This window comes from Liolophura sinensis, chromosome 4 (genome assembly GCF_032854445.1).
Source record: "Liolophura sinensis isolate JHLJ2023 chromosome 4, CUHK_Ljap_v2, whole genome shotgun sequence".
In the NCBI taxonomy this organism is placed as follows: domain Eukaryota; kingdom Metazoa; phylum Mollusca; class Polyplacophora; order Chitonida; family Chitonidae; genus Liolophura; species Liolophura sinensis.
This window is the reverse complement of record NC_088298.1, coordinates 24039130-24050762: the sequence shown is the minus strand read 5'-3', so window position 1 is coordinate 24050762 and position 11633 is coordinate 24039130. Positions and strand designations below refer to the sequence as shown.

Sequence of the window (11633 nt, the reverse complement as noted above, 5' to 3'; positions counted from 1 at the left end):
ATAAGACATTAACAAAGATTTGTGCTGTAATTAACAGAATAATCTGTTACAATAACAGAATACATTTTAGCATCACTCAGATAACAGAGTTTGTGTTAAATGTAACAGATTATTTTTGTTGTTGTTCAGAGAACTTTCTATGCGTGAGGAAATTATCGTCAAACTCGGTTTACTTACCCACGCAAACCGTGTAAGAATCTGTCGCTCTTACACCGGCATGGTAATCGTAAGAACACGAGAGAAACGCACAAGGACATCTCACTTAATATAAAAAACGAAATGAGTGGTTTTGACTTTAAGTGGCAAAATCCAGCATATCTTGTTCTCTGTCACGGGAGTGTCGTGCAAGACCAGGCAACTAGAGAGGCTGGAATTGAAATGCGACTGATATTGACACTTGCCCGTGTTTTATGGTCTTAAAAATTGTTAGATTAATTGACTCTTGCTGAAGGCCGTAGTCATTCATGGTTCAAGGCGAGAAGGAGTTTTCTTGATTCACTGTTTAAGAGTGCGTTACGAAAACTTCTAATCTGTTGAAAGCCTACCAGTAACCTTCCACCGGGCTCTCGTCGGTTTCTTCCCGCCATAACGCTGACGGCCTTCCTGTAAGAGAAATATTCTTAAGCATGGGGTATAACTCCAATGAAATAAATAAATAAATAAATAAATCTAAATTCTTGCTGAGGAGGTATGTTAACTTCATATATAGTCTTTGTCAATATCGCAGGGTTATCTTATTCTTCACATATTTTTGGAAACAAAGATCAATGCATTTATTTATTTATATATTTATTTGTTTGTTTGTTAGCTGTTTAAAGTCATAGTCCGTTGGAAATGTGTTTAGGAACATTTCTATGGCCACTCAGCAGTCTTGGGGTACCTGTTAGGGTGTATCTATGACTTTTTCGCCCTTTGGAAATGTGTTTAGGAACATTTCTATGAATACTCGGCAGTATTGGGATTCCCCTCAGCGTTTCCGCTTGACTTATTTTACGAAATTTAATACGCCTCTTTACACGTGGCATGATCGGCGTTAAGAGAAGAAAGTAGTCCTCATGTCTCTTTACATCAATGGATTTGTCGCACTGACTTGCAGTAATCAACAAAATCGAAGCCTCACACTTGAATCAGGTAGACATTGTAAGAAATATAGAGAGTATGTTCTTTTTTCATTTGGCAGATCGCATCATTTGAGCGCGACTTGGTGAGAAATGTCGCATTTAAACTTCTCAAGATATCTGCATTTTACACACAACCCAGCATTAGCGGGAAGCATTTGCTCATACAATTAAGAGAGAATGCTTTCCTTTTTGAAATGTTGTTGCGGAAAAGTTCAACTTTTATCCAGAATGTTCCGTTGGCAACTGAAAGCCTGACCTGAATTACAGATAAAGGCCATCTCGCACTATATACTTCAGCTATATCGTGGCAAAACCGAATTCTGGACCGAACGCTGATATACTTAGTGTACCGTTACCCTAAGCATGGATGATCTCCCTTCCCTAAGGATTTGGAAGCTACAACTTCTTGGCAACGCAGTGTCCAAGGTTGTCTGAAATCAAAGCTCTCTGTTTACTGCGTCTGCCGTTGGCTGATCGCTGATTGGATAACTCTCCAGCTCTGTTCGTATATAAGGCCCAGGATGCGTCTCTCTGCCATCAGACGATTCTCAATCGATTCCTCATAGCACAGAGCTGGCTGGCTGCTGAGTTTCAGTGACTGACTGGTTCCACAAGACTACAGTCTATTGGGCTTTACCAGGTGTTGATATAGTTTCCAGTGTGAATACAGGAATGCTTTGCGCGCAAAAGGATTGTATCTGTGGCCAAACCGATACCGAGATCTGGCAAGAGGCGACGGAGAGAAAAACCGGCCTGGTGACTTCTTGCCAAATGCGAAAGCGTTCCATCAGTGACATTTCCAACACATTATTCGCCATGGGTAGACATACGGAAGGCGCTCCCCAGTGCGGCAGTTGCAAAGCTGACCACGACACTTGCAATTGTTACCTGTCGCACTGCAACTGTGAACTGTGCACGAAGTGCGAGAAAAAGCAAAGCGAAAGGAAACGGACTATTGAAGAGATTTTGGACACGGAGATACGTTATGGTCAAGATTTGCAGCTCCTAAAAGAGGTAAGTTAAAGTCGTGTTGTTAGAAGGCAGAGAGAATGTAGGGATGGTAATGGTGAGGGTGTGGTGGGTTTAAAGCTGGGTGGGGAAGTCCGTGTGGGTAATTACTTATTCTTAATCTTTGATCTACCGTAAGTAATGCCTCGCCCTGTCAGCTCAGCCTGATGCTGGCTTTCAACCATATCAGACTATCGGCTTTTGTATGATACTGATATACTATGATATTCCTGAATGCCTTTTTTTCTCTATATAGATAAAAAATCTAACTAGATAACCACATATCCAAACTGCCAATGTGGATTTGTTTTAAGATCGGTCTGATCTGCATTGGTGTTTGTGAATGCCTCTTTAGCTGTAGATCGCAAAGTTAACCCGATGAAAGGTATTATGGCGTGTTGTCTGATTTTTGCTGTAAACGAGATTTCTGCTTCTGAATTCTGAAACATGTTTCTCCTATATAGCTGGAAAACGGTAATGTCATGTTCTTCGTATTTACACAACTTCCTGAGAAATAACTGGACAATGATTACGTGCCTAACTGTACCGTATTGTACATGTTGCCATGGTACCTTTTATAGGTGGTGTTTTCGTTGATTATGCCTTGTATATTTTGTTTCTTGTGCTACAAATCTCTGGGAAGCTGTTGTAACACCTGACGGTGTGTCAAAATTGGCCCTTTGGTAAAAATCATTTTCTTTTCTCCTAGACCAAACATTCAAAAAATTAAACAAATACACACTAAAACTAATCTTTTGATTTTAACAGAAAGTCTGTTACCTGAGTGATGCCAGAATGTATCCAGTTAGTCTAATAGAATTATGATGTTGAATCAATAAGTATGTGTCCTATATTTAACAGAAAAATCTCTCGCAATACCAAAATACATTCTAGCACCACTCAGACAACATACTTTCTATTAAAATCTAAAGATTAATTTATGGTGTGTATTTGGTCACCTGTTCTTCCCATGAGTTATTAAAACACAGAATATGTCCAAAGTTTTAAGAATTTATGAATTACCAATTTCAAAACATTCCAAAGAATTTTATTGAAGGGTTTTGTGCGAAGGAAGAAACCATATTAATTAGCAAGTAAAGCTACAGAAAACTTTATCGTGGGAAAGTGATCATTTGAACATTTGTAATATGGAACTATGGATAACACTGTCTAATGCCACGGCATATGGGTGTAAACGATAGATAAAAGAAGCTTTAAGATCTTGTCTCTGAGAACTCTGACTCTTCTACTATTCCAGGAAATTTTGTTTATGGTTGAAAACATTGCCTGCCTGAGTAGTAAATATAACAAGAAGAAAGGTGTAAGCACCTTCAGGAAACTTGCATATTTATTTGCTTAAATGACTATTCTATTGGTGTTTTTCTATATAATTAATATGTCATATGACAAATTTAACTAACTGAAGCTGGATTCGAATAAAAAACCTTTTTTGATTTTGACCAAATTTGTGTAAAACTTCATTCTTAAGATTGCCATTTGTGCTCTTTTTCAGGAATTTCTACACCCTCTTCAATCATCTGAACTACTCTCCAAAGATCAACTGATGTCGATTTTCTTGAATCTGGAGGAATTGATTGATCTTAACAGTCAAATGACATCGGAACTTTCCCATGTTCTGAGAAATGCACAGAAACTCGGGGATAACGTAAGTTCATATTTTTGTACTCTATTATTATTATCGTACAAAAGTCCCCAAAAGTTTTCCCGAAAAATTTATCTCACGGTATGTTTCGTTTAATGTACTTGCAGTCGTTGAACAAGCTTCTTTGCTATTTGATTCGACATACATTAATCTGACTGGTTTTATAGTTATCTCGTCACATCCAAAAGAAATTTGCACTTTAATACGTTGTCACTGGCAGCCTAACCGTTGTGTTATGTCGGTAAAATAAACACTCTCAGGCCAACATTGGTGTTGGCTGTGTAACCATTTAATCCGGGTCTGCTGCTTCATTTCATACCGGAAGTCTTGCTTAGCAACAGCGATACTTTGCTGGCAAGCAGATCAATAGTTGATCAATACTGATCGATGCATTATCAGATCTGAGGGGAGCGCACCCTGGTTGATTTCCAAATACAGATTGCATTTTCAATAGACCGCAGTTAATACTGACTCCAGCGGACAATGGCGATCTTTATCGAAGTACTTTGGGTTGGAAAGAGTCACGATTGTGATAGTCACGATCCGAATATTTTCCGCCATTGTTTTGTATGAGCAGAATAACGAAAAGGTAGAGGGCGGTGTGACGCAGATATGGAGGCGATGATCCTAAATGACATCCCTAAAACAGAAGAAAAAAAATAAACTAAGGAAAGTACAAAAAAAACATATCGTTTAAAAAAAATACAATCTAAAACAGCAACATTATTCCAGTATATGCAATTTAAAATTGCGATGAAATCATTCAACTACTGGTTAAGCTGACCAATGAATGAGCCTGCCAGTACAACCGAACACATGATATACTAGTCTAACTGACTCACACATATCCGTTTTCCTCAATTAGTACGAGAAAAAACTCCCATGACTGGGAAACATATAAGGTTTCCGTGCTCTCCAGTTTTGTTTGGAAATCCTACAGTTCAAACCGCCCCGAGCCTTATGCAAACAAATTTTGAACGTAATAGCATTACAGAAGAGTCATTAATCGTGTAAAGGGTCATAAAATCTGTACCTGTGTCGTCAGACGAAATAAAATCAATATTCGTTGACTGCCAGAAGCTAATAGCAGCGAACGGGAAGCCATAGTCATGTATTGATCGGGCCCAGCGGGTTTACCGTCAGACAACTAGGTGGTTTTATTTTTTTCCTCACCGTAATCAAACACACCACTCACTTTTACGGCATACCTGCGCACGCAGCATTCCCATTTGCCTTATCCCGTTGGATTTAATAATGTAAATCTTCACTGCAATCTAACCCTTTCTCCAAATCCCATATAAAGATACGTTGCCATTTTTGGCGCTCAAAGCAAACCAAGTGGCGGACGGTTTCATTAACGTCAGCCTTAAAATAACTATGACATTTTTTGTGTGTTAATTTGTTCCCAGTTCAAGGTACTGTTTTGTCGAAGGTATTGCAAGTAAAGGAGAATTTGTAGGGCGTCTGACTAAGAAACTTTTGAGTCACAGTTAACGATGCACAAATTCATTAAATGTGGATTTGGAACCACATAATCAATTCAATCATATTAACCTGGATAATCAAATATATTAAATTATATTGTCAGTTTTAGTTGTACAATATCATATACATAGGACTATATAAATATTTTTTTCGTCCTATAGGACTACAAAATGGTGGGCGTTGGAGACCTTTTTTTGAGGTCCACTTCATTGCTTCTGGCGTTCGAGAGCTATTGTATCAATCAGGTATGTATTAAAAGAATCAACGTGAATATCGAAAGAATATTACGATTTCAAGTTGAGAAAATGTTTATTAAAAGTGCAAAATTCGCCATTGTCAGCAGAAGAAATCTGGAATGTTGTTGCTAGTAAACTAATTCATTATATGAGGATAAGCAAAGGTGAAGTATAGCAACCATTTGCATTACATTTAATTAAAAAAAAACATATGAAGTTAAAGAAAAGGCATTTTTTTGTATAACAGGCTCAAGCATCCGCCATTTTGAATCAGTTGGAGAAAGAGAAGGAGAGTTTGCATAACTTTCTGGAGTCTGCACAGACGGAGAATTCGAGACTGCGCCGCATGAGTCTGAAATCATTCTTAGTCTGCCCTGTACAGAGACTGACAAAGTAAGTGTTATATTTTAAACCATTTCACTAAATGGTTCACTAAATGGCAATAAATTTTCACTAAAGAAAAAAAAATTAATAATAATTTTATGAGAATAAATTCATTCGATGCAGACATTGGTATACATGGCCTGTTTTATTCTTACCGTTTTTTCTTTTGTTGATCGGAATTCAGTTTTTTTGTTATATCTATGCTAATGTTTTCGATCTTGATTTGACAGATATCCACTGTTGCTAAGTCGGTTGGCCAAGGCTACGTCATCAAATCATGCGGATTTTGATTCCATTATCGAAGCTCAAAAGAGGATTGAGGATATCATTGACCATATAAATACGGTAAGCTTTAGTTTTTAGCTAAAATTAACTTACAAAGTGGCTGTTAAGTAGGTGCGAATTTAACTGCATCTATTTGGCCTCTAAACATGTGTTATACAATGACTATTTACATCGACATATTTTATTTCAATGGATTTTTGTTAATATTATTAAACTGATAATTTATCTTTATTATCTACAGAGAACACGTCTTGCACTTTCTCCGAGAAGAAGTTTGAAACTAAAACGAAAACGATCTCTTCTGAAACGATCTAGCCTTTGTGAACGTATGGAGCTTAAAAGGGTAAGTATTAGGAATAAGGATAAATCTCTACCCATACTGCTGCTTTTCCTTGGGAATAAAGATCAATCTCTACCCATACTGTTGCTTCGTCTTGGGAACAAAGATCAGTCTCTATCCATACGGTTGCTTTGTCTTGGGAATAAAGATCAGTCTCTATCCATACGGTTGCTTTGTCTTGGGAATAAAGATCAATCTCTACCCATACTCTTGCTTCGTCTTGGGAATAAAGATCAATCTCTACCCATACTGTTGCTTCGTCTTGGGAATAAAGATCAATCTCTACCCATACGGTTGCTTCGTCTTGGGAATAAAGATCAATCTCTATCCATACTGTTGCTTCGTCTTGGGAATAAAGATCAATCTCTATCCATACGGTTGCTTCGTCTTGGGAATGAAGATCAATCTCTTCCCATACGGTTGCTTCGTCTTGGGAATAAAGATCAATCTCTACCCATACTGTTGCTTCGTCTTGGGAATAAAGATCAATCTCTACCCATACTGTTGCTTCGTCTTGGGAATAAAGATAAATCTCTACCCATACGGTTGCTTCGTCTTGGGAATAAAGATCAATCTCTACCCATACGGTTGCTTCGTCTTGGGAATAAAGATCAATCTCTATCCATACGGTTGCTTCGTCTTGGGAATAAAGATCAGTCTCTATCCATACGGTTGCTTCGTCTTGGGAATAAAGATCAATCTCTATCCATACGGTTGCTTCGTCTTGGGAATAAAGATCAATCTCTACCCATACGGTTGCTTCGTCTTGGGAATAAAGATCAATCTCTACCCATACTGTTGCTTCGTCTTGCGAATAAAGATCAATCTCTATCCATACGGTTGCTTCGTCTTGGGAATGAAGATCAATCTCTTCCCATACTGTTGCTTCGTCTTGGGAATAAAGATCAATCTCTACCCATACTGTTGCTTTGTCTTGGGAATAAATATCAATCTCTACCCATACTGTTGCTTCGTCTTGGGAATAAAGATCAATCTCTACCCATACTGTTGCTTCGTCTTGGGAACAAAGATCAGTCTCTATCCATACGGTTGCTTTGTCTTGGGAATAAAGATCAGTCTCTATCCATACTGTTGCTTCGTCTTGGGAATAAAGATCAATCTCTACCCATACTGTTGCTTTGCCTTGGGAATAAAGATCAGTCTCTACCCATACTGTTGCTTCGTCTTGGGAATAAAGATCAATCTCTACCCATACGGTTGCTTCGTCTTGGGAATAAAGATCAATCTCTACCCATACTGTTGCTTTGCCTTGGGAATAAAGATCAATCTCTACCCATACTGTTGCTTCGTCTTGGGAATAAAGATCAATCTCTACCCATGCTGTTGCTTTGTCTTGGGAATAAAGATCAGTCTCTATCCATACGGTTGCTTCGTCTTGGGAATAATATCAGTCTCTATCCATACTGTTGCTTCGTCTTGGGAACAAAGATCAATCTCTATCCATACGGTTGCTTCGTCTTGGGAATAAAGATCAATCTCTACCCATACTGTTGCTTTGTCTTGGGAATAAATATCAATCTCTACCCAAACTGCTGCTTGCCCCCACTCATAAGTGAAATATTTTGAGTAAAACGCAGAGCACCTTCAGATTTAAATAAATAAAAAAATAAATATGAATATACAAAGTTATATATGTGACGCCTTTTCTTTATTGCAGGTTGCACTCGAACACCTAGGCTGGGAGAATACATATACCACAGATACGCTTGTCAACAACATGCAGTTTGCGCAGAGCTGTGAGGTGTCCGCGAGGAAAAGCAAGCACACGAAATTCTGCTCCGTCTTCTCAGTTTTCCTCACCTTACACGAGGTAATTGTCAACCGACGTATTAAACGGCACTCTTGTTTATAAATCCGAGAACAAGTTAAATGTTCGGAAAATGCAATAATTAAACATTGAATTAATCAGACAGATTTTATGAGCATGTTTAGGTCTCCTACTTTTTGATTTTGCCCTATAAAACTTATTTTAGGCTCTGTTTAGATTTAACTAAAGTCAAGGCAATGCTATCACTTCTTTGGAGCCAGGAATGGAACTTTAAATGAAACTTATATATTATCTGAGTTTTCCATCCTCATCAACTTATATTTCAGTCAAACACAAATGTTATCTTCTGTCTATCTATGATTTTAGTCATCTTCGCACACGACACCGGACGGGCGCCCTTCGTCTCCAAAATCCACGCCTGTAGCGCAAGCCGCTTTGGTCTTACTGAGAGAAAAGGGCGGTAAATACGTTATGGTGCGGGACCCGTTTTTCTTGGAGAAATGCGTCATTCTGGAAAGTTCGGACTCCTCAGAGATGTTTGAAATTTTGGACAACAACAATGGTGAAACCTACGTGTTTAAGGTACGTTTTTTGATTACCTGGCACCCATTTATATGTTTCATGTTATCAATTAAACAGTTTTAGGGTTTGTTTATCAAACAACTTCCAGATTATCACATTATTAAACACTTAATACAAATCGTGTTAATCAACTCAATCCTGTGAATTTGAAATCATGAATTTTATGACTTGGATCTAACCAAATATTTTGTTGTCTTTTACAGACTGAGAGCCTTTCTGAGTCACAAGTATGGGTTTACCACTTGAAAAGGCAAAGCAGGACACTGGGGCGTCTGACCAGGCGCAGAAACGCACTTCCGGATATCACATTACAGAACATCACATGACCATTAAAAGCCCATTGGATTGGTTAACAAGAGACCATTGGCTACCCCAGCTTCAGCTGCCCTTGGCAAAGGCTTTATTGTTCCCAACGGAACAAACCTTGCTGCGTGACGATTCAAACCAAAGAAGGACGGTTTTTTCGCGCGAAAGCTATGGAAAATGTCGTTTTGGAAAGAGCTTAAATGACAGCTAAGTCTATCTTGAAACTGTTGGTTGGACTGAATGTGCTTAGAAGCACGAACATTGCTCGAAGCTGTGCTTACAGTAGTGCGACGCAGACATGTTTCAGTGACGACCACGGAAGATGCTCTGGAGGTACGCGCACTAGAACTTTGCATTCCGTTTAATGACAGAGGGAGAATGCGTGACGAAAAAACATGTGATGACGAAAACGTGTCACTTTTTGTTTCTCGTCGCGTTTGGCAGAGTATTCTTTGAAACATTATACTGACGAAAGAACTGCACCGTTTCGTCAGAACAATCAAAGAAGGACAACACTGGCTTTACTCACAATGATTTTCCCAAAGCATTTCACTTCTGTGACTCTAGAACTGTTGTTAGACTAAACCTTAGGAAGTTGAATTGCAAAGATTTATTGTTTTGTTTTGTTACTTACTTGAAGAGGGCATATTGTGAGATACTAGCGAATTGAAATAGTTATTCGCGACGTTATTTTATTTCTCCATAGCTATCGCTCACAGCTTAAACCTATTGCCTACAGCTTAAGCCAATCACATGCGTTTACTTGAACATCTTGTCATATTATTTTGAACCGATAGGGAACAAAGCTTCAACATTTAGTTCTTGGCAAGAGGAAATTTCTTCTAGTAGTCCCTGTGATATCATAAAATTATTGTAACAGCCTGTTCTCACTGTGATATTACTTAGTTACTGCGTCATCATGTAGTTAAAGCGATGTCGTATGGTATTTACAATGCTATGTAGTTACAACGATGCCATGTATTACTGCGATATCGTGTCGTCGTAGAAATAGAAAATATTTGCGTTTCGTAGTCATGGCGGACGACGATTAAAAGAATCAAAGTTCTGTCTGAAGATTGCTTGTTGAGTAGAGCTGAAAAACGAGACTTTATGTGAATGGGGTTTGAATTATTAGATATATTTATATTATTGGGATAACTTTTGTATTTGGAGTTGAAACTATTTCTAGTGAGTGGAACATACTTACAAAAAAGAGTGAGAAAAAAGTGACTACAAAACTCCTCTTTGCCCCCCCCCCCCCAAAGTTCATATTCAACGACACAGCTAACACAGGCAAAAGTCCTGGCCAAACACTAGCTGTTGAATCTATAGTGCTGGCCGCTGCAAAAAAAAGACGAAGGTCATGTTGGCTTATAATTATTTTTTCAAAATATTAACAAGATCCAATAAAGAAAGATTGAATTTGCCCTGATTTACTATGACTTAAACCCATTGATGTGGATTTTCATTGGACCAAGTTCCTTTAATTCCCATATACAGTCAACTATGAACAGTCCATGTTCATACGCCTTTTTACAGCCATATAGTGCTAATATACATCCGCGTCAACTGTTTGCTGAGATATCCTCCCGCTTAGCGGGAAAACAGACCACTCATGTGCCTGAAATGTAACTATATTCTGGAGGAAACACGCGTTGTGATCCATGTGCGGATGACAAGCTTGGTAGTTCCTCTTGAAACTGTGCGCACTTGCGTTAGGTAATTATCACCACCGTGCTTTACTGTCACTACAGCTAACTAATGTGTATGCGCATGTGTGAGCAGTATCACACCACTGTATAATATTGTATAATCTCGGGTTCACAGGAAAATGTGTGCCTGAAAAGTGTGCTAATCCGTTATGGTTAATAATTCTTTATAGAGTTTGTTACAAAGTGTCTTACAAAGCGTCATGTTTTTTTGTCGAAATGTCCAAATGTCGATATGAAATAATGTATTTTGCAGAGATTATTTTTCGTGAATAAAAATACTTAAATGAATACCGAAATTACAGTTGCTTTTGTCATACTTTCCTTCAGAATGAAATCCATAGTATACCCCTGCACTATCTGATATATAATTTGGTTGTCCGCCGGTACGCCCAACCAATCAGCATGCAAATGCTCGCTTTCTCCAACTAGATTTATTCATAAACGCACCTACTTGGCTTCGTAATAGTCATTTCGCAATTTCTCTTCGTTTCTCAATCGTTTTGTAAATGTATTGTCTTGGTTGTCCACCGGGACACCCAACCAGCCCGTATGTTTGGTTTCCCCAGCTATTCATGAACTCACCAACTTGGTTTCCCATTGGGGTCGTCCACCGCCATCTCTGGCCATCTGACAATTGTTCATAGTTTCTCCATGCGCTTGGAATTAGTACTCTAACTGGATTATCCCCAACCATCTAGCCTCCACATACTTCATTTCTCCAA

At 38.5% G+C, this 11633-nt stretch overlaps 1 protein-coding gene across 1 annotated transcript; it reads left to right on the top strand.

Moving 5' to 3' along the window:
* The first annotated feature begins 1748 nt into the window (after positions 1 to 1748).
* Positions 1749 to 11198, top strand: LOC135464802 (myosin-M heavy chain-like). The gene is made up of 9 exons (XM_064742357.1): positions 1749 to 2135; positions 3643 to 3795; positions 5439 to 5522; positions 5761 to 5906; positions 6128 to 6242; positions 6424 to 6525; positions 8201 to 8353; positions 8678 to 8893; positions 9097 to 11198. The coding sequence occupies exons 1-9, from the start codon at positions 1794 to 1796 to the stop codon at positions 9217 to 9219; spliced, it is 1434 nt and encodes a 477-aa protein (XP_064598427.1). The 5' UTR covers positions 1749 to 1793; the 3' UTR covers positions 9220 to 11198.
* The last annotated feature ends 435 nt before the right edge of the window (positions 11199 to 11633 follow it).

Bases quoted from the DNA above. Each gene is read 5' to 3' on its own strand.
- LOC135464802 (XM_064742357.1), top strand. From the start codon at position 1,794: ATGCTTTGCGCGCAAAAGGATTGTATCTGTGGCCAAACCGATACCGAG. The intron at 3,796-5,438 runs GTAAGTTCATAT...TTCGTCCTATAG, and splicing joins CACAGAAACTCGGGGATAAC to GACTACAAAATGGTGGGCGT. The intron at 6,526-8,200 runs GTAAGTATTAGG...TCTTTATTGCAG, and splicing joins AACGTATGGAGCTTAAAAGG to GTTGCACTCGAACACCTAGG.